The sequence below is a fragment of the Seriola dumerili genome, unplaced genomic scaffold, assembly GCF_002260705.1.
Source record: "Seriola dumerili isolate Sdu_G_001 unplaced genomic scaffold, Sdu_1.0 BDQW01000025.1, whole genome shotgun sequence".
Taxonomy (NCBI): domain Eukaryota; kingdom Metazoa; phylum Chordata; class Actinopteri; order Carangiformes; family Carangidae; genus Seriola; species Seriola dumerili.
The window spans coordinates 23,333,038-23,356,502 of NW_019174280.1; the positions used below are offsets into that span (position 1 = coordinate 23,333,038).

Consider the following 23,465-nt stretch of genomic DNA (forward strand, 5'->3'; position numbering starts at 1 on the left):
GGAGGAGTGCCGGGTGGAGTTACAATGCTTGTTCCCCCCTGAAATTTTTTCAGAGACAGAACTGCAAAGTGAAAGCGAGACTCAGAGGAAACCAATCTGAACACAGATGGTGTCATTATTCTACAGCCATTACATTGTGCAATCAACATTTACTTCATAATGATAAAGAAAAAAAACATGTTGTCACTTTAAGTTTTTGTGTTCACAGACGCAAACCCTTCAACTTTTCTGACGTTGATGTTTTTGTACTGATGAATCAACCAGGAGTGTTTTCATGTCCAGAAAATAAACAGGATGTTTCTCTCCCAGAAGTATCTCCCAAAACTCTCTGACTGACTTGTCTTTGTAGAATATTTTTGACCTGATAACAACAACAAAAAGTTTGACAAAGGAAAAAAAAGAAAATTTTTAAAGTTTTAAATGAAAAGCTGGAGAAAATGTTCTAAAGAACAATGGCTCTAAAGTATTATCTGCTTTGTTTGCTCTGTTTCATTGCTACAGACTAACAAACTAAACAAAACAAAAGATGACTTATTGTTCTTGTGCAGTCATACATACATGTATTATACAACCTACGCTCCTTTATTTCACCCTGAGCCAGAACTTCTCTGTACGTGACAGATGTTTGGCATACGGGCCCTCATGGAAATTATTAGAATATTACACAAAGGTTAATTCCACCCTCGGGTTTCCCCCTTTTTTTTCTTTTTTTTTTCTTTTTTTTTTTGCTTGATGCTGTTTTGATCTAGCAAGGTGCATTGTGGGGCCAATCTGCCTAATTATAGATGATGAAGGAGCCATTAGCTGCCTCAGATCACTGGGCGAGGACCAGGCAGGCTTGGCGGTAGAGGAATTGGGAAATGAGAACGCTGTGTTCTAGTAATTCCTGCGAGACTCTTTTGTAATTGTTGTGGAAAAGTGTTCCTTAACTGTCAGGTCACATGTCCGACCTCCGGGTTTACATCTCATTACAATGTGGAGCTGCAGTTACTGCAATTCTCATGATTTTCTAGCTGTGTTTGATGAATGTAGAGCAAACACTTGGTTCATGCACAAACAGGAGTTTCAGCAGGATGGCAGAACACCAAGCACAGAAAATAAATTTAAAAAAAAATGACGGATAAAAGAGCAACTCAATGATCAACACAACTACCTCAGTGTGATTGGTTTAATGACAGTGATAAAAGCAACTCGTCTATTTCAGTGGACAAAGTTTAGACCCTAGTGTTACCGTAATTCAGAAGTGGTTGCCATGTTTTCTTGAATTGAATTGAATTGAATTGGGAAACCACAAAGCGAAGCAAACTCCTTCATTCACAGTGTGATGAAGAGGTTGTGGGCTTTTGGACTTCAGTGAAATTGACCCATGTGCTGTGTGACCCTGTCTCTTAGAAATGATTTGCTTTGCCAAATAGATTTTGTGGAAAATGTATTTTCTGCCTAGAGTGTGAATAAAGTGAATCCAGTGAATGAAAAGTCCAGCACACAAAATAGAGTCCAGGACTTAAACACCAGAGACCACATTTTTGCAAAAACTTTCGGTATGAGCATCTTACAATCTTACAACTTGGTATAACGACCTGCTGAGTTAAAAAAAAATCCAGGTGGTGCAAGGTGTCCTAAAAATGTATTTGTCGTTGCAGATTAGTACTGTATAATTTCTAGATGACAGATTTAAAGTGCTACATTCCTACATCAGCTGCCATTATAGGGCAGTTATCGCTTGTCATTAAGAGACTCTGAACCTCTCTTCTGATTGGCTGACTGTTTTCTGAGTGATCCAATAAAAATATAGCAGATTTCAGGTAAAAACACTCAGAGAAACCAAATCCTGCAAAGGTTTGGATGGTGGGTCCAGGTGGGCGGGGCTTGGTGACTGCTTTGTTGTGACATCACAAAGTTCCAGAAGTCCTGACGGCTGGTTTTAAGGCTCAGTTTCTGAATACAGGCTGTGTGCATTTCTCTGTGGACTGAGGCTTTGATACTTTCACAGTATTAATATAGAAGCTAGAGCTGATCTATAATCACACTACACATGGACACAGACCTTTACACTGGAGGAGCTTTAAGTTACACAATTGTAGATTTGTGATGTGAATCACACAGAAATAAATGAGGAAACACAGTGAAAACAGATTTCAAGCTTTTAATGGATTTACCAAACAACGGTAATAGGAAGCAGTGCTGTGCACAAATGAAAATAATCAACTGAATTTAGGTTCATTTATGCTGGGGAAAGAAATCCTGTGCATTAGGGGTTGAAAACAATTTAGAGGGCTCCCTGGTGGCCTCGGGGTGAAGACGCACATGTCCACATGTCATTTCCCATTTCTCTCTCATTTCCTGTCAACTCTGTACCATCTGTCTAATAAAGGAATTCAAATGGCCAATAATTTTTGGTGGTATGTAAATGCTCAGTTCAATAAATCAAAGATCTTGAAAAATGAAAGGATTAGAGGCGTTTAAAGATGCAGAACCTTCCCTCCAGTCACTCGAGTGGCTCATCTTAACATATAGATAGTTGATTCTCAGCCTCAAAGCGTATCTGCTCTCACTTCTCTAAAGAGGAACGGTCTTTTTGGAAAATAAGAATTTTCCAACCACCAGTAAAAGGATGGATGTTGGATTCCAGTAATTTTCACTTGGCACAGATTTTCAAAATGTGAGATTTGGCACAAACCTTGTTTAAATGTTAGAGACTATAGAGGTTTTGGTTGAGAGGTTGGTCTCTTCAGCAGGCGGACTAAGTGCCTTGATGAAAGCTGGTTCCTGCTTTATCCCATAAAATTCAAATGGGGAAAAATTAGACACATCATTATGTAATGCTTTTAGTGGGTTAATAATTACGGGTACATGCATTTGGTGATTATTTCATTTTCAGAAAATGGCACCAGACATTCTGGGAATGAGGAGCGTCCTCCAGAAGTAAAAACCAGTAACTCTGACTGACTGTCTCCTCTCTGTCTCTCTCAGGCACCGTTTGCTCTCAGCCTCATCAGCAGAAAGTTAACCATGGAGCCAAAGGTCACTGTTAATGCCAGGATTGTCGTGGTGGGGGCGTCAGACACAGGTTTATCGTTCCTTGAGGTGCTCTGTTTCTGGTGAGTTTGAGCTCCTCTGTCATTTTTCCTCCCAGATGTGCAGTAGGTTGCATAACGCAGCAGTGACTGATAATGTCACAGCGTTTCCTCTGCTGGATTTAACACAGCCAGATTAACCTGTTAGGGAGCCCTGGGGCAAAAATTTGCTGTCAGGCCCCATTAACCCCCCTTCCCCTCCCCCACACACACACATACACACCTCTCACCATCTGTGCGTTGTGTATGGAGCCTGTCGTCGCCAAGTTCCCATCTAGGACAGTGCACACAGCAGACTTCACATGGCGGCTTCATTATTTGCTCAGAAACCAACCAGCACTTAAATTCCCTGATCCCAAGTTTTCACTGAGTTTGTTGTAATTTGATTAAAGTATAAGGCTGATAATACTCTGTCTTTCCTGTTAAGTAATCCCACGAGAAGACCAAAACAAACAGTGAATTAATCCAACTAACAAGTATTGTGTGTATCAAAAGCCTGATCCTGCTTAGCTGTTGTCCCTAAATTCCATTGTTGGCGAGACTACAACAGCGTGGCCAGCACTATAATCTCGAATGTCGCTGACTGAGTGAGTGAGCGATCATAGTTCCATCATTGGTGTGTGTATGTATATAAACCAAATAAATACAGCTTAATTAGCCAGAATCACAGCTCAGTCTTTGGCTTAAACTGATGTGTTTTATTTTAGCAGCAGCTTGGAAATGTCTTGGAAGTTAACATGTAGTGTTAATGGGCCACGTTTGAGTCTCTGTTTCATACTTGTTCTGTTGTCTGACAGAAACAGGAAAATATGTAAATGAGAACAGATTTGTTGGAAATTCGGCTGTATTAAAATACTGTCCATGTGAGGAGGAGGAGGAGGAGGAGGAGGAGGAAGAGAGAAGCAAACAGATAAAGGCAGAATGCAAATAGCCTACGACACAGTCCAGCCATATACCAGGTTTTGACCTAGTCTTGTAGTTTATTTTGACTCAATCCCCCATACACCCCCCTCCTGCCCCAAATATTCCCCAGTGCTCCAAATGTGGATAAATCCGCTGCTGAAAGTAGTCCCCAACAAATACAGTACTCTGTCCTCCTGTTTTTAAAGATGTATGTCTTCAGTAGGAACCAGTGGGCTTGGGGCTGAGTGACAAAGCAGGAGGCGGACTAACATATTGTTGGTTTTGGTCTGTCCATGACAGAGCCACACACCGAACCAACATCAAACCAGAATGACTCCAGGCAGAGGAAACACTGTGACTCTGAATCTGCCAGTAGCTCTCTGTGTGTTTAACACAGGCAGGTAACAGAAGAACAGTCACTTTTATCTCCAACAGCCAGTAAACACAGACGCGTCGGTTCACACCACATGTGGTTAAAACACAAAAGAGTCTTCCATAAATAGCACTGCGATGATTCAGGAGGTATAATAGACAGCTGGCAGCTGTTATAATGAAAAGTATTCACATGATCATATTTATCACTGATTCTATATAGAGAAATACTCCACAGTGTCCCCTCAGCCCAAGGAGAGCAGTCCCTCACTAAAGCTTCTCTTTCATTTCTTTATCGGCTTTTATTCCAGGAATCCAATCTCTGGAAATGTCACTTGACTCCGGGTCGGACATCTTACATGTTTGCCTTCGTCCTCGCTTTGTGAGATTAACTGCTCCAGCAAATAATAAGAAGCACAGGGCTGCTGATTCAGACCCCGGCGATAGCTGCCAGGCAACCAGGGTTGTTGTTTTGTGCGAGTGAGATCTCACAGCTCGCGGAGCTGCTGAAGCTGGCATGGCACCGGTGCCGGGGTGGGTGCACGCAGCTGTCTGAGGCCTGGCATTCAGGAGGGCCAGCGCTGGCCCCCCTTTAATTAGCCACTCCACTGTTTCCCCCTGTCAGGGATCTGCTGCAGCGATCTGTGTTTGCTGTCACTAATGAGTTGACTAATGAGACAGTTAGTGTCCGCTGAACTAATGGTGAGGCGGCGACACATTGAGAGGGTGAATGATGGGTCAGTTTCGGCCTGCTGGGGCCCCCCTTATCAGCCCTGCCCAAACGTCCAACCCCCTGCCCCGCACACCGCCTCCACCCCAACACAGCTTTCCATGTGCTCATTGAATCCAGCCCAGCAGCCCCAGCCCCCCCCCCCCCCAACTCCATTACTGACTGGGACAGGGTCAGACAGATAAAGAGCTCTGCGGCGGCTCGGCCCTCTGCTCGCCGCGGTCAGGCTGCAGGGTCACCGCGGCCGTCTGTCACCGGCTGATAACAGAGCAAATCCAGAGCCGCTGATTCAGTCACATCCAGACGCCAATAATTGGCCTTAATGCCTCAGTGCTGCACCATAAATCCACCTCCTGGCACAGATTAACAAGCAAAGTTTCACTGCAGTCATTGTCTGCTGTTTGTTGGGATGATGATTATTGTTATTATTATTTTCATTAAAATAATAATTATTATTATTATTATTATTATTATGTTAAAAATCAAGGATCAAACCCTGACAACACAAAAGATTCTTATTTCATCTGTAAACACTAGAAAAACCAATCTACAGATTTTTATTCATTTTCATATGTTCATGTTGCTGCTCTCTACAAGTGAGTCATCTAGTCAGTTAATCCATTAGTCCATCAATAGAAAATGAAATAATTTTGATAATTAATCCATCAGTCGTTTCAGTTATTTATTCAGCAAAATGGCCAAAAGGTTTCTGGTTCCTGCTTCCAAATGGGAGAAGTACATTTTCTCTGCTTAACTGTGAAACCTTTTATGGGTAAAATAAGCAGATGGAAGTGTTTATTATTGATTAATCCACTGAATAAAATACCAGACAAATCAAGTTTACAGAATTGGCTCTAATGCTGCCAGAGATCTTAAGCTGACTAAATCTCTGCTAGTTGACAAATTTGTCGTGAGTATTGTCCAGGCGTATAACTATGTGTGTGTCCTTCTGCGTATCCGGTCAGTTCACCAGCGTTGTGGCGTCTGGTGCTGTAGATCTGTGCCGGTGGGCGTTAATTTAGCAGGAAGCTGAGATAAGAACGGTGCAGGAGGTGATCAGAGGCGTCGGTGTGATAAAGGCTGGACACTGCAAGGTACACACTCTGCTATTCACCAAACGCAGGAGCTGGAGCTGCTCTTATCAGCTGTGTAATGTCCTGAAGGCCAACACAAAGGATGTCATTTGCATCACAACAGATGTTTTTTTTTTTGTTTTTTTTCACTGTGGGCAGTAAAAACACACCAGAGTGAGTCCACAGTGCTTTAGTGGGCTGGAGAATTTCCTCATGAGAAAATTTCAAACAGACAATCAACATCGGAGATTTTATATTTACTTTATATTTTAAATTATAAATATTATTTTGATCCATTTTCACAAGTGCATGGTATTAGAGGAGAAAGTGGAGGCTACATGTGTACTACATAGTCACAACCGAAATCCCATGTAGACCATCGACAGTCGAGATTTCGTGATCCCGGAGCTGCATTACTGACATAGCAGACATTGTGTCAAAGGTTTAGTTTGCCCCACTCCAACAGATGCAAACAAAGCTAACAGGGTCGTGAGGGAGATATCAGGCAAACAGTGTGTGCACCTCCACAAAGACCTGAGAAGAGGTCTAATTATTCAGAAGAAGTGAAATCTACAGTGTGGGTGTAACACAGGCGCCTTTCTCACCAGAAACCTTGTTCCGTTATCTACTCTGCACATGATCTGTAATACTTTGCTCTTTCCACCTGGACTACCACTAACCATCCTTGACAGCTAACACTGGTGGAATGAAAGGAAATCTAACTGTCAGGGACACGTGTTAATCTCAGGTTTTAATTCAGATAAATTACATTGTTTTGCCCGTATGAATTGACACCGTCTTGTATAAGAGCTAATCCTTGATCCTACTGAACTCCTCTGCGCTAATGACATTAGCAGCTGCAGCAACAGCTGATATTAGGGCCAATCATCTTTGCAGATGTATCAGAGTTGATGATACAAACTGTCCTGACACACAAAGCAAAGTTAAGAGATTTATTTACTTTACTTACTTTGTTTTCGTCTTGACATTGGCTGACATTAGTCAGGCTTTCTAAAAGTTGTTCCACGTCTCCAGATGAAGACTGTAGGTTGCTGCAGAAATTAAAGTCGTCCTTTCGTGGAAAACATTCCTCTCACACTGTGTCCTGTAAGTGTTCACTGTGTTCTGTGAAAAGCACTCATGTTTTTCTGTGTTGTTTGTTCCCTCGTAGCCCTCACCTGAGGTTCAACAACCTGACCCTGGTCTCAACACACGGTTTCCCCGGCGACTATAACCACGAGGACGTCGGATTCCTGTCCACAAGGTGAGCGAGTATAAGAATGTAATAACAGACATGAAAATGGAAAATCATTGTCTGGCATTAAACACTAGGTATGTTTATATTAAATCTAATACTGTGATTATAACAGAATCAAAATGTTCCACATAAACAACTCAATCCGGATAAACAGGCCCAAACAGGTGGTTTTTCACAGGACATATTCTCCTCCGTCTTGATGTGAATCCATGGGGACGTACGTTTCTCCACGTCCCAAACACAGCAGCTTCTGTGCTGAGCTGGTCCTCTGCACCCAGAGAATTTGTTTTTAATACAAACTCTTAAAGGACTGAACATTGTTGGACACCAAGACGAGAAAAAGATAAGATAGCTGTTGAGGAAGACGAATGCATGACGTATTCATCATGTGCATGATGTAACAGGCATGTGAACACCATCTGTGTGTATATGTTGTTTTTAGCTTGAAGAAAAACTGTTCAAGCAGAATCTAAGTTTCTCCGTCTTACCGTGGTTGTTTCCTGCAGTCATGCATACAGCAGCAGAGACTTGGCCCAGCTCCCTCTTCACTCCTGCATCAACGTGGTGACCGGGAAGATGGTGAGCATCAACAGGAAGTCCAAACACATCCGGGTGTCTGGTGGTAGGAAGGTTCCCTACGACCACCTCATCCTCTGTACAGGCCTGCAGCACCGGGTGAGACGAGCTCGCATACATGTCACACAGAGCATGTGATTATTATACATTTATCAAAACACAACATTTCATGTGACAGTCATGTGAGTGCTACTGTCCTGATTGTGAAGTACCCCCAATATTTATAATATGGAACCTCGTCAGAGCCATACAAAAACTAGAAGAGCTCAATATTCACTGTTGAATCCAAACGCACTGGATGTGTAGCACATAGTGAACTCCTCCCTCTTTGCATTACATTACATTACATACATAACATACATATCAACCAACAGCAGTGAGAACAGCTGAGCCCGCAGGAGCTCGTCAAAGTTTTGTTCCTGTTTTTAAATCTGTCATTGTTTGTCTTTTAAGTGTGTCAACGTGAACAACCAGACTGTCAGTGTGTGACAGTCAAACACAAAGACAGACTCACAGGTTTTAGACTTGAGTCGTCTCTGGTGCACAGTCCTTATTCCTCTGTGTTTAACTGCACATCCAGCACGTAGCTGCTGCTGCAGCTGCCTTCTGTGCACAGGAGCTGGCTAAAGAGTTCAGAGTGAAAACACAGAGAAATGTTGTGGATCATTTTGTGCATTAGTGTGCAAATTAGAGCCCAACTATCAGCTGAGACATTTGGTGTCAGTTATGTTATTCATTTGATTAATTTCCCCTCACAAAGAGGTTTGATCCACCTGTCACATCCACTGCTCCTTCCTCAGCTTCTGAAGATTTTACTTTTGTATTCTAAGCTAAAGGAAATGATAGTTTTGGATGGTGTCAGTTTGAGCTACGCTGTATGAAATAAATTGACTTTTACTTTATCAAAGATTTTAAACTGAAGGCTGAGTCTAATAGTAGTTTGTATGACGTGTAGTTCCTAATCATGATGTAGATGCTCGTGTCTTGATCCATAGGATTTTGGACCTAAGCAGATATTCAAAGCAACCATTACAAGCAAAATACTGTAACCAGTGAGAATATGACCTCATTCATCCGTCCATTCACAGCGCTACTCATCCTCTATGATTCATTATTTATGTCCAGATCCTGAGCAGTTTTCACTGAAGGTACTTTATTGTTAGAGGCGTACGTCATGAATCAAATGTGATGTAACTGGTGTATTTATGTCATGTGGTGCTATAGGTGCCCTGCCCCTCCGGTGTGGACCTGAGCCAGCCGGTCACTAATAGCCAGCTGCAGCCTCAGTCTGCTCACCGCAGGTACACCGGGCCCGTCCCCTCCAACCTCTTCACCCTCAACGACCTCTATGACTGCATGGCTGCTCGCCGCTGGCTGTGCGCCAACTTTGTAGAGCTGGAGGGTAAGTGAACACCCCCTCCACACACACACGCACACACACACACACACACACACACACACACACACACACACATAGAGAGAGAACCTAAAATTAATCTGCAGTAGTATGTCATTACTCAGCCAGTCAGCGCTGAAGTGGCCCGGTATAATTAGCAGCTAATTAGCTGCAGAGAAATCTTTCATCTCTGTGAATCAGGTTGGCCTCTTCCATCCACTTTCCATTATCATATCACTTTCTGAGAGCCAGGCTTTTCAGAGCAGGAAAAAAACACACAGTGTCATTAAGCAAAATTAATCTGCTCTCTGAAGGAATTGTGCAGTGATCTAGAGTGAGGCTTTTATACATACTAATTAGTTGATCCCAGTCATAAAGGAACACCATTAATAAATGCAAATTGCGATGGCAGACTCCAGCAGATACCATGTTTATTTCCATATTTTAATAAGAACAACAAGAGGAAACAGTAAGTGCATGTAAATTTAAGCATTAGATTAAAGCATAGCAGTATTTTCTCTTCTGTCTCGGCACCAGTTTCTTTAAGGATATTTTTCTTATTGACAACAAATCCCATGAAAACACAGAAACCAATGGACTTTCTGATGTCCCCACTCTCTCTGTGCCTCTCATCTCCAAGCTGTTTCTACTGAAGGTGTAACTCTTTAAAAATGGTTCACAGTTATTCAGTTATTATACACAGTAATTTCCAACAGCTGGACTCTGTAGTTTTTTTTTTATCAGACAAACAGGAGTCAACAGAATTTGTAAAAAACAAAAAACAAAAAACAAACAGGAAGTGACAGCAAATGGACGTAAAAATTATTTGATAAAAAAAAAAAAAACTGTCTTCCTCCGGAGGTTTATAAAGCTTTAACATTTTAACCTTTAAGCACTGCGCCTCGACTTCCCCTCTCTGTAGACTTCACAAAAGCATGTTTCAGCGGGTAGCGGCAGTCGTAGTAAAAGGAATAAAGGGAAGAAGTGAGCAGTGGGATATAGATTTATTGATCACAGAGGAGAAGCTCTGCGTTCTGGTGGCCTTGACGGTTCAGCAGCAGCACTCCTCCTGTTCAGCACCACGGACAGAGACGTTGAACAGCAGCTGTTTAAAAGCTGTGTTCATCTCTGACATCACCTCTACTCTGCTACTGACAAACATTAGACTGGCTTCAACTCTACAGCCTGATTTGAGTTCTCACAGACTGTGTAGAGGTGTATCAGCATTTCTTTGAGCTCTTTCTTGGCTGCCATCACGTTTTTAATAGGTTTATTTTAATGTTTATTAATTATTTTTTCTTTTTTTGTTTAAAAACATACCAGAGTTATTGTAAATGTCATATCGTTTGGTTGTGTGGAGAAACCTTAATATAATATACGGTGATTAAAAAAATATATGAAAAAAGGAAGTGGAGAAATGTTGCTGCACTCATTTTTAAAGCTAAATATTTTCTTCTTCTTTGTTTTATTTGAAGTGTTGATCCATAAGAAGATATATTTGTGGTTTTAAGAACCAAAAACCATCTCAGTGTAGTTTCACATCTCCTCTCTCAGGCTTCTCTCTGGAGCTCTAGTAACAACAGGTCAGTGAGCCAATCAGAAGAGAGGAGGCTCTGAGCCTCTCTTCTGATTGGCTGACTGTTTTCTGAGTGATCCAATAAAAATATAGCAGATTTCAGGTAAAAACACTCAGAGAAACCAAATCCTGCAAGGTTTGGATGGTGGGTCCAGGTGGGCGGGGCTTGGTGACTGCTTTGTTGTGACATCACAAAGTTCCAGAAGTCCTGACGGCTGGTTTTAAGGCTCAGTTTCTGAATACAGGCTGTGTGCATTTCTCTGTGGACTGAGGCTTTGATACTTTCACAGTATTAATATAGAAGCTAGAGCTGATCTATAATCACACTACACATGGACAGAGACCTTTACACTGGAGGAGCTTTAAGGTGCATGTCTTTGTGATAAAATGATCTGTTTTGTATCCAACATTATATGAAATCCAATACCAACAAAAAAGCACAGTACACCATGACTTCATGCACATATTAAATCTGAGTTGATGTTGTCTTTGTCTCACAGACCTCTGGAATGACAGCCCTGATGCTTCAGGCTTTGTGCTTTTAAATTGAATATAACCAGTGAAAGAAGGAAAGGACACGCTGTCTTTATATAGGAGCTTGTATGTTCTGTAAATTGATTTGTTTCTCTCCATGTGTTAAACACACGGCTCATGGTTTAGGAAAAAACATATGAAGCTTTTCCTCTCTTCCAAGGCTTCACACTATTGTTGACTGGAAAATCATTCGTACGATGCCTCAATAGTGAAAAGACAGAGCTCCTTTGCAAAATAGTCTTTAGTTTTAGTTTTAGAAATAGTTTTTTTTTAGAAATCAATGCTTCATGGTCACTCCTAAGTTTCTCTAATTGTAGAGTTTGTATTTGGAATATAGCGTCTGTCGTCCCTACAATCACAAGTAACCACGAGAAAAACAGAAAAACATTAACCCAAACTGAGCACAAGTTTTCTTTATTTTTTACTCTTTAAGAAGAGAGTCAAAAACCATCATGGCGTCTCACATCTGTCAATCAGGAGCAGAAAAAGCAGCTGCTGCTGTTTGTTTGTTTCCTGAGCCGTTAAAAAAGTACGAGCACATATCACTTCAGTTTCAGTTGTAGATTTGTGACGTGGTTTTCATAATGTCGCTGTCGGTCTGTTGGTCCAGACTGAAATATCTCAATATATATTGGATGGATGATCATGAAATTCAGTTAGATATTCTTACTGCTGAAAGTCTTTTTAAAGAGGGGATCAGCTCTCTGAGTCTCTGCTGCTGTTCAGATTCTCTGTCATGTTGAAGAAACTTGGAAACAGCATGACAACACCATGCTAACCGTTTCTCTCTCGCTGGTCACCAGATAAAGCCATCGTGTACGGAAACAACATCGATGTCTACACCACAGTGGAGACTTTGCTCGGCCTTGGCGTCCACGGGTCTCGTATCCATCTCGTCCTCCCGCCTCCTGAACCCGGCGTCTCCTGCTTCGGTGACCCCGCCGTGGAGGAAGCCGTGGCGACTGCAATGGAGAAGGCCGAGGTCCAGGTCCACCGCAACTGCCTGCTGGCCCAGATGAACAACGGCGAGCACCCCGACCTTCTCACCTCAGCGTCGTTCACCACCGACTCAGAGCCTCTCCATCTGCAGTGTGGCGTAGGTCTAATTCTCACACTGTTTACACAACCAGTTATTAGTTCCTACAAAATAAAACATTCTCCAAACAATGGTGGGTGAGCAGCCAAGGCGTCTGGTGGAGCTGGAAAAGCTCGACAAGCTGAATTCACCAGCATGTGGCTGCTGGTTGGATGTTAATTTCCCTCCTGGAAGCCGGCTGTGTTTGTCAGGCACAAAATTATTCTGGTGTGTTTCCCATTTTTATTGTTTCAGACAGCGGAGGATTCTGCTGTCTGGTTATGTTTGTTTGTGTATTTGTTTGTCCCCCGATATTCTCCATGTAAGAGTTGTGTTTACTGCGAGACGGTGCGGGCTTCAAAATGTTCAAAAATGTGACTTTGCAAATGCTGCTTGAGGAAGGAAATGAATTCAACACGTTTGTTCAGCTTCGGTGACGCACTCGGTGATCTGTGGTGAGAAACAAACTTTATTCCAACTTCATTCATCTGATCAGAGTTTCATTTTGCTCTCATCAAGGTGTGCTGTTGATTCTCATCTTCCTTCTGGCTCTTCAAAACAAACATCAGTAATCCAGTTGAAACAGTCTCCACTCAATGTCCACTTACTTGTTTTGGAGTTTTCGACTGTATCAAGCGGTGCTCATGATCGTGAGCTCCTCTTGTACTTTTCCACTTGAAGTTCAACTCTGGAGATTTTAAGCGTTTTAGTTTCGTGACACGTGAGCAAAATACATCTGCTGATGAAGTCTGTGAGGTATGAGTGAAAGCTCCAGAACAGGCTTTCAACAGAACAATCGTGATCATGAAAAGTCAGCTGACCACAAAGACACAGAACAAGTATAAAGAGATATAAAACTGCCACAGAGACACAAACTGAAAACAAGTAAAAATAGATACAGAACAACTTGTATTGAGTCTGTTTTCACGTCCTGTTTGTAAAATATGCTAAATATGGTGGTAAATGTTTGTAGCAGCAGCAGGATCTTTACAACAAACAGGTTCTTAAGAAAAGCTGAATCCGTGGTGATCGTTGCCACCCGCCACATCAACAGAGCCGGTCTCTGCCGTCTGCTTCCCTCTTCAGACTCCCTGTAGCCAAAACACATTTAAACACTTTAATGTCACACGCTGTTTCTGTTTGGTTTTTATTGACCTATTGTCCTTTATCTCTTGGTCTTGCTGTTGTATTTATGTGCCCCGTGTTTTTATGCACCGCTGTATATCCACTCGCCGCACTGGGGACAAATAAAGCGACTGATAGATGAAAAACACAAAGCAAGTATAACTGACTGCAAACAGATGTATAAACGACAACAGAAAGATTTCTCAATATTTTCTCATGTAACTTGTAAATTATTCTTTTAACGAAAAGACGAGGATGAAACTGGCAGTTGAGGGAACAACAACTTTCACTCTCAATCTGATCATGATTTGATTTTCCTCTTCCAGGTGTTCATCAACCTCTCCAATAAAGGAGTCGACTACGACGCCTTCACGAGCATCAACAACTCCTTCCTGGTCTTCGACAGCCGACTCGTCATAAACGCCGCTTTCCACACCAGCGACTCGGCCGTTTGCGGCGCCGGACCGCTCACCAAGTTCTCCCGTTGCTACCACACGGACGAGTGGTCGCACGCCCACTTCAACTCCAAGGAGGTGGGCCGGGACCTGGCAGCCGCGATGCTGCCCCTCTTTGACCCGACGCTGGATCCCGCCGACGATCCCCCGCCTGAAACGGATCGTCTCGTCCCGCTGTACAAACAGGCCAAGATTCGAGGTTTGATTTCTGAATAACAAACTCAAAATGTTTGAGATTTTGGTCTGAACAGACTCCTCATCTGAGTCTGGGTCTGACTGAGGCTGAAACCTGTGGCTGAGTCTCTCTGATGTTTCACCTGTCCACCTGGAGCAAGCAGGTGGCGGTGGGCGGGGCATGAGGCCTGATCCAGAATTTCTCAATGAGGAATAAAGCGTAGATGAGCTTCCAGCCAGTTTTCCCATTTCTTTTCACTTTTTATGTGGGAAAACGATGTTAAACAAAATATTAATCAGAGCAGAGTATTTTTTACAGATTTTAAAACATGTCTGGAGGAACTAATGATATCCTCAATGTCCTTCAGCTTCCCTGTATAAATAAAGGTTTTCGAACATAGAAACACCAACAGGATCCTCCTCTATAATGTAATGATAGTGTAGGTTTGTTACAGATCCAGTTTGATTATTTCAGGGGATTTTTTTTGTTTGTTTTTTTTGTCGTCAGTTTCCCATGGCTCCAGATATTATAATACCCATGAGCCTCGTCTGCTGTTGCTACAGAGAAGAAGTTAGCGGGATATTCTTCTGCACAGCTGTTCATCTTTTATACTGATGATTCATCCAGATTGATCCGGTTTCATGTCCCTCCAGGACTTGAAGTGCTCCAACTGTGAGTCACACAACATTGTCTGAACGGAGCTCGTCCCACTTCGCTGCTTTTCTGCTCTTTCATTCGATTCAGTAATGAGTAGGTTTATCATAAATACAAAATTCCTTCACATTCAGCAGCAGAGTTCATATTTCCATATATTTTCAGGGTTTGTGAGTTTACCTCCATCCCCTGCTCCGCGTCCTTCTTCCTGTCCGTCTGTGTTTTTGTCGGCTTTTATCTGAGAGAATTCGTGCTGCCAATATTTTTTCATTATGCTTTTGTGAAACATTTTCCAATCTTTCACCCACCCACCCACCGTCGATGTTATTGTGGCGGACACTCAAACCGCAGCCCGGCGTAACAATGCCGTATTGTGCTGCCGTGTATTCAGAGTAACCAAGGCCACTCCACACATTATATAAACACAACAGCCACTCTGCTTCGCCCCTCTCTCAGAGATGAAACACACATGAACTTTTCAGAGGGATTTCAATGTTGAGGGAGAGCAGAGATGCCGTATCGCGGCATGAGTTTATTGCCTCGGCTCTGTTTTCCTCTGTGGGTGGATGCTCGCTGTGAAATGTATGTTATAATTTATCTGCTCTTGTCCCAGTTTTGGTTCTAGTGCGTATTTCAGCACTGAAACTAATCTTATATGGATATGTTCCTCTGATAAAAACACCATGATAGTTGATATGAATCATGATATGATTTACTACATTTTTCGGCTGTGACTAACAATTATTTATCTGGTTATTCATTTAGTCTTAGTTCAGAAAATAGGGGGAAAAAGCCTGTTGCAACTTCCCAGGGTGAAAGATGACGACTTCACATTCTTGTTTTGTTCAAGTCCAAAGACATTTCACTTATTTACAATGATAAAAAAAACTGAACCTGAGAACTGAAGCTGGAACAAGAGTCCTGGACATTTTTGTTTCATCAACAATTAATTGATGATTATCGACTAATCAGTTAATGAAACGACCAAAAACTGCTGTTTTTGCTTCTTCTGAGTTTTCGTCTTATTCACGCGCTGATGGATCTTCATGTGTTCTGTCACAGCATGAATTATATGTGTTTCCTTCTCTCCTCAGGTGGGAAGCTGCCTGGCGGATACAACTACCTGCACGTTACTAAACCGTCTGCGAGCAACCTGACTGGTCCTACTGTTAAACATGTAAGTTTTTACTCTCCGACAGTAGTCAGTGTTTGTTTTTCTCTGGTTTGCTCATCAGCACTTTCCCACGATCATTCTTTCTCTCTCGGTAAGGTGTGTTCACAGTGTGGTCAGTGACACGAGTCTAAACAGGTCACTGATCCACGTGTAGAGAAACAGCAGCAGGACGGTAAAACCTGACGAGCTCACAGAGACTTAAACACAGGAGCAGTCCGGCTGCAGCTGATTAGCGTACAAACTCTTTTGACTTAGATATTTTTTTGTGCATTTTTATACCTTTTTAGACAAGAAACGCAGGGCAGAGTCGAAGCGGGGACTCGCTGCTCGGGGTGTTTGCAAAACCGTGTTCTGTGAGGTCAAAGTGACCTTGACCTTTTGAAAATCTAATCAGTTTCTTCGTGAGTCCAAGGCTGTGTCAGAAATCACTCACTACTCCGTGTATATATTTTGTGGTGCTGTCCGAACATATAGTGATAATTATTATACCCTATATAGTGGACTGATAGTATCCCACAATGCATCATGGAAAGTAGTGTACAATCAATGATCAATGAGCGGAGCGGAGAAAATGACAGAGTGATATCGGAAAGTGTTTCTTCATTTTGCGGATGAGCTCATGGTACAGTCGTCTACACAGCGCTCCCTACGTGGTGATCAGGGAGGAGAGAGTGAGCGAGTGATGTCACACACAACCCAAGTGAACGTTCGCTCCAGCACTTGAAGAAATTCCCCGGAGGCGTTACTGAGATATCGTGTTCTCGGGAACAGGACGGACGTCGGGACGGACAACACGAAGACTCGACGCCTCTGGCCTCGACTGTCGCCGGCGCAGAGGCATAAACAGAGAGCCACGATTTTAATTGGATTTTTATATCGCTGCTCTCCGTCTGCACAGCCTCAAGAAATCATAACAGATATCAGGTCGGACGTGAAAGTTACTTGAATTCCAGTGTCATTGTTAGACACAGACTCAGGACCACACACATGAAAACGGCCCAAATCTGAATTGAAAATGCTGACACTTATTAGAAAAGATGTGTCGTATCATGGGAGGGGAATATTAGACTTGAGCCACTTGCACCTGCAGTGGGAACACAGCCCGACACTCCCACAGGACTGGGTGTAACACAGGAACCTGCACTGTACTCAGACTCGGACTCCTGTTACTGCCACTGCTGGTAATGTGCAGGTTCTGATCTGTCACTGAACTCCAGCGTCGGACATGAGCAGAATAACTTTTCATTCTTACTTTCACTAAACAGGAAGTGACACATTAATACACTGCTTTGAAAATCAGTCCCAACATCCTTGTTTAGTTTCCAGACCCGCAGCTCTGATTTTATCATCAATTCAAAGAGGTCTGCTTTTGTTCTGACTGACAGTCGAGATCGACGCAGCGGTTCAGGCCGTTCTCAGTCGACCCACTGAAATAACAGCTCCTACAATGGACACGTTTCTTGAATCAACATGACAAACATTAAGTTAGCTGCTCCTGCTATCTGCTTATGTGTCCACTGACAAGGATTTTGACAGGATGGCTGCGTCGCTCGTCCCAACAGAAATCAGCTCACACGAACACGGAGCTGAACGATGGCTGGTTTTTTAGTCTCTCAGCAGCTCCTCCTGATCTACCAGCTTCTCTCACTAACTCCCATGTTCTTTCATGAAAAGCTACAGGACAGAGGGATTGTGACCGGACGAGTGGAGACGGGGAACTACTTCTGTTTGCATCTGGACTGCTTCGAGCTGGTGGAGACGCTCACCTGCCTCTCTCTGAAGCCCCTCCCCGTCTCCAATTACCTGACTCTGTATGGGAAACACCAGCAGCTGCTGGGCCAGCTGCTGAGCCGCTACAACCAGGCCCTGATCCACGATCTGTACAGGTGGGACAAACACTGACAACCGATGACAGATCTGTTTACAAATCACACACGCACAATTTGAGGGAAGAAAATCTACATCTTCATGAAAGTTTCCGGCCAGTTTCCATTTTGTAAACGAATGAATCTGTGGTTTAACAATGTTGTGAAGTGACAAGGAAAGAGGTTTTAGAGAACACAGGAAGTCGTGTGATGTAAACAGCAGTGAGGACTTTAGCTGTGTCCCAGGTCAGAGGCCGCAACCCGAAACGAAATGAGGCGGTTCTGGTCTATGGAGGATTTTTGCTGCGCAGCAATGAATCTTGGGTAAGGTTTGGCCACGAGGGATCCACCAGTTGGAGCCCTTGTTGCCCAGGTAAAGAAGGATGCATTCGAAGGAGTCTTTGAAATGGGACAGTCTAGTTATTTACATCACGTTTGACGAGACAGAAAAAAACAAAACACAATCAGACAGGTTTGAAACAGAAGCAGCAGCGTGTCCATGCTGTGTAAACCACTTTAATTGGTTGTCAAACTCAAAGTGCCCACACCCAAAATGTTGGTTATAGCCCCACATTGCAGAGTGAAACTGTAAAACAGTGGTAAGTAAGGTAGGTCAAAGCTGAAGCTGGACGTGAGTCTGTAAACTGTGATGTGACCTTTTTGTTTTGTTTGTCTAACCTGGAGCTTTGTTTACAACCTGGATCAATGATGAAAATACACCTCTATTATCTTCTGTCTCTGTATCAGCTGTTTATTCTAGCAAACAGAATAAATCTCAAACTGAAGTAAAACCAGGTCATAAATATGAATCTTATTTTCTCATTGGAGAGGTAAAACTTTTTTTAGCTTCAGAGACTCGGGACGTAAACAAACATCAAACACTTCCTGTACAATAGACCAGCTGAAATGAGCAGTTTGGTGAAGAACACGACGTCTGTTTTTAGTTTGTAGTCAACAAAGATTCTTCACCAAATTGCTGTTTTCTGCACTGTAATTGTGTCATGTGGTGTTTCTGTTATTTTGTCCCTGCAGCGGTATAATTAGATTTATGCAGTTTGTGTCAGTGATTGTACAAGAATACACGTTGCCGTTTTTCAGTCCTGTCAGATTTTGGTTGTAAAATGCGGCAGATGACAGGTGCTGCGGTTTTTAAAAATAGCTGTTTTCATAACCAAGTTCTGAGTAAAACCACGAGCCACTTTCACTGTTTGAAGTTGTGTTTCATCAGAGAGAGGAAGTGTTTTCAGAAAGGAACCACTGACTGACGACCCCGCGCGTCCAGATGACACAGAAGAAGAGTGAGCAGGAGAGGGTCAGGCCTGCTGCCTTTTGTCCTCACGTCGTCTCTGTGTTTTCTGGTGTGACTTAGCAGTGTGTCGGAGTGTGTGTGTGTGTGTGTGTGTGTGTGTGTGTTTGTTTGTCAAACAGCGGGTGACCTGCTTCTGAGGTTTCAACACAAATGACCCACAGACATGGACGTCTATTGTCCCCCCCCCCGCCTTCTAATCTGTTTATGCAGCTCCCCAATCTGTCTTTGTGGCCGGTGGAGGACGAGACAAAGCCGGAGCCTCCCCGCTGCAGAGGCCGATTCCTCGCTACGCCACTCACTCAGCTGACTCGTAAAGTCATTGTGGAGGCTGACGGAGCATCATGAGCCGTTAAAATAATTGATTGACCGTGTGGCGGCCGGGGGTTATTCAGCCAGCACAGTTAGTGTGGCTTCTGGGCGTGTGTGTGTGTGTGTTTGGTTGCTTCAAGGGTTCACTGATTCTGAACTGTTATTTAAAGGGTCAGTTCATCCACATTATTAGGATTTCCTCTTGTGGTGTCGGACCGTGCAGAGCGTACAGTGATGGGAGAAGTTAAAGGACCCAGACCTCCATCTAAAACCTCTTTAATAACAGGAAAGGTTCTGCATTCAAGATCTTACTGATGTAAAAGTATAAAAATTAAAAGAGAAACGGGACATGACAGATGATGACACTGGAGGTGGAGCTACTACTTTATATACAGTTAATATACAGTTGGGCCTCCTAATCTCTGAGGGGTCATGAGATGATTAATGTCTGAGGAAACAAGAAAATACAAAGTCCTGCTGAACAGATTTCTATTCATGTTTTGGACTTTTCTCTAATATTTGCTCTTATTGTGAAATTCTGGAGAATTTTTGCCTCAAAAAGTTGTTGAAATGAAACTAAGAAGTTCTGAAGGAGAAATGTTACATGTTGTCGCTCTGAAATATGACAGGGTCCCCAACTGCTTTAAACCAGAAATATTTAAAATGTTTTTATTTATTTTCATGTGGAATCATAATCTGTAAAGCAGTGACTTGTGGGTAAAATCTGACACCTCCAATGAAAATATCTGGTCGCAACAGAAGATAAAGTTTAGTATAGTTTGTATCAAAACTTTTAATATTTTTTTTTTACTCCTTTAAATCCCAATGAATATCACCTGGTAACATCTGATCGTAATCAATGATTTAATAATAATTAATAATAAGTTGACCTGCGTGTGTTCAGATCGTCACTGTGTGTGTTCATGTGTCGTTCTCCTGCAGCTTCTTCAGACAGAGCTGCTGTTTGGCCGTTTATCACGACAGATTCTCCGACTTTGAGCAGGAGCTTCAGCAGATCACCTCGACCACACTCAAGGTTTGTGTTTTCATCTTAAAAATCAAACGGGTTTTTCTTTGTTCCTGTTCTCTCAGAATTACAATTCAAGAATAGTTACTCTGAACCTGTCGAAACATGCGTATATACCAAACGGTGTTGTGTTTGATTGTGCGTCTGTGCAGGACGATGAGTGGAGGCAGAAGGTGATGATGGGCGGACAGGACAGGTTTGAAGACGCTGAGACTCGAGCTGCGGTGAGGAGCAGCGCTGTGAAGTATCTGACCTACAACAGGAACCTGCTGCCCATGTTCGCCTGCCCGGGACAGCTGTGACAACGGACGACAACAACTTAACAAAGCGTTTTTAACCAGGTTAGATGTGTTTAAACTGCACAGTAAACTGTTCAACTGAAACACAAACACTTGTGTTTACATTCACTGTTTCTCATCAAAACAAACTGAATCTTTGAGGTTTGACAAACATGTTGAAAACCTGATTTCTGATCATTTGGTCGAAGCTGATGTCCATGTTTTCTTGAGTCCTTTTCTTCTCTACTGCTTCTTCTCCTGCTTCTTCTGCTTCTTCTTTTTCTTCTGCTGTTTCTTTTTCGTCATCTTCTTCTTCTTCTGCTTCTTCGCCTTTGTTGACACGTTGACACAGCAGGATTGCGCATCTCTTCACCTGCGTTTTGTGTTCACAACACAAACAAACATGGTGACCCACTCTTGAAAACATTACTCCAAAGCACGACTAGTGGTCAAAACCTTCGTGTGGTACTTGTTGGGAAGTTCAGCTGCACATGTGAAAACACTAGAATAAAAACTTTACTGTCAGCGGGTGGAGCTGATAAACGACCTCAAGTGATGTCACTTGAGTCAGCATCGGGTGGGTCTCTCTGCAACCTGCTCCTCACCTCTGCTTCAGGCTACATTAACCACTGCTAGTGTGACACACCTGAACCTCCAACCAAACTGTCTGTGGTGGAGTTGCATCGTGGGTAATGTAGTCACCAGCTTTTGACAAGCGGGAGGAATGAGTCGATCTCCGCGACGATTTTGATTCCTGTTTTCAACCAGTTAAATGTGAATGCGACAGCGTCAGAAGTTTAATGCTGAGTCAGCGGAACTCTTTTCATGCAGAAACGATCAATGTCAAACTTTTCAAGATTAACAAAAAGCTAATTTTCCAGTAATGATGAATTTCTTAATTTTAAGAAAAGTCCCTTTAATTAAAGTCGCCTCATTTGATTGTATTAGCATCAAATTTAAGTGACTTGTCAATAACTGAAGATGTTATTTAGAGTTTAGACAGAAAACCTTAAATTAGCATTGTGTGATATTATGTTTCCTGTTATATGGAAATATTTCATGTCACAGTAATATGAAATTAAGGAGCTTCCAATAAATAAAGTTCTTCCTCGTGATAAATTCTTTAGATTTGTTTCTTTAATTTGATGAAATTAAAAAAGAGTCTGAGCTTGTACAGACGTTTATAGAACATTTTACTCGTTTAAACATCAAATTAATTGAATGTTTAATCATTGAAAATCCCTTAATTTGATGTTAATCTGAGTTTGGGAAGTTACTTAAATAGTTTCATACGAGTAAAAAATAAAGAGGATTTCTGACACAGTTTGACTTTTTTGTTTTTATTTAACGTCTCCTCCACAATGTGCCAACTGTAACTGAGTATGACCTCTCCCCTCTGTGACTCTGCAGCAGCGTGACCAATCACACGGCCCGTAGAGCTGCTGGAGATGAAAGTGGATGTGTGGCTTTTTAGAGGAGGAGGGGGAGGGGGAGGAGGTGCAGGAGGTGGAGGGTGTCACCCTACAGCTGTATGCTAATGAGGCTGAACTGAAGTCTGTCGGGAAAATAACCGCACACACACACAACCAACATATGTCCTGCAAACAACCCGCAGGCTGGGAAAACACACACACACACACACACACGCGCACACACTCTCTCTGCTGGTGTGGAGATAGAAAGTCAGATTTCACGATGAGTCGTGTTTATAGATCTGTCCCCAGAAATCTTCATGTCCAGGGACTTTTTAATCACATATTTCCATGATACTTTCCACGCGTCCACAGTTTTCTGTAGTGATGTAATGATATTTTAATTTCCAATAACCTCACTGCTATGGTCTTATATTCTCTCGTTGCTGCTTTGGAGAGTGTCCTTAGTGTTTAATACAGTTTTATGATGGTTTAATAATACTGTGTTCATGTTAAATTTTACACAAGGACTTTATTCTCCCAAGGACGTGGTGGTGTTTACATTTGAACCTGTTGGAGCTGCATCATGTTTTATATTCTCCAGCTTCTGTTTCCACATGTCAGTTCATGGTGTTTTCATGATATTTAATGAAAGCTCCCTGTGATATAACAGTATTTATACTGGACACAAGGACAAATGTGAAACAAAGCTCACACACTGTAGAGAAAACTCCATCTTATATAAAGTGTTTTTGTCAGTTACTGAGAACTTGTTTCAGGGATTTTCTATAAACCAGCATCTAAAACTAAACTGAATGAGGAGGTTCGTTTCAACATAATCATAAAAAATGGAGAATTTTTTTTAAAACAAGTTGGAAAAGATTGAGATTATCTCTGAACTGTTTCACTTGTTTTAAGAAAAAGACTCATGATGGACAAAAGGAAACGGATTTTAAAACATTGAGATATTATAGATGAAGTAGTTATAATGAGATAATGACTCATGTCAGCACTTGAATGGTTATTGATCATAGATCAGCTCAGTATAAACTGATGCTGAGCTCAACGGTGACGCATCAACTGAAACCTGCTGCTTCCCAAACATCTTTCAC

At 42.4% G+C, this 23,465-nt stretch overlaps 1 protein-coding gene across 1 annotated transcript in view; it reads left to right on the top strand.

Annotated features, from left to right (window-relative positions):
• The window catches only part of cfap61 (cilia and flagella associated protein 61), a 36,625-nt gene extending 15,648 nt beyond the window's left edge, over nucleotides 1–20,977 (top strand). Inside the window, exons 16-25 of the mRNA XM_022766382.1 lie at nucleotides 2,974–3,101; nucleotides 7,327–7,419; nucleotides 7,920–8,088; nucleotides 9,214–9,391; nucleotides 12,299–12,591; nucleotides 14,022–14,349; nucleotides 16,074–16,156; nucleotides 17,828–18,039; nucleotides 20,579–20,672; nucleotides 20,816–20,977. Of these exons, the coding sequence (XP_022622103.1) occupies nucleotides 2,974–3,101; nucleotides 7,327–7,419; nucleotides 7,920–8,088; nucleotides 9,214–9,391; nucleotides 12,299–12,591; nucleotides 14,022–14,349; nucleotides 16,074–16,156; nucleotides 17,828–18,039; nucleotides 20,579–20,672; nucleotides 20,816–20,965 (1,728 nt within the window). The 3' untranslated portion in view covers nucleotides 20,966–20,977. The remainder of the gene's footprint in view (nucleotides 1–2,973; nucleotides 3,102–7,326; nucleotides 7,420–7,919; nucleotides 8,089–9,213; nucleotides 9,392–12,298; nucleotides 12,592–14,021; nucleotides 14,350–16,073; nucleotides 16,157–17,827; nucleotides 18,040–20,578; nucleotides 20,673–20,815) is intronic.
• The last annotated feature ends 2,488 nt before the right edge of the window (nucleotides 20,978–23,465 follow it).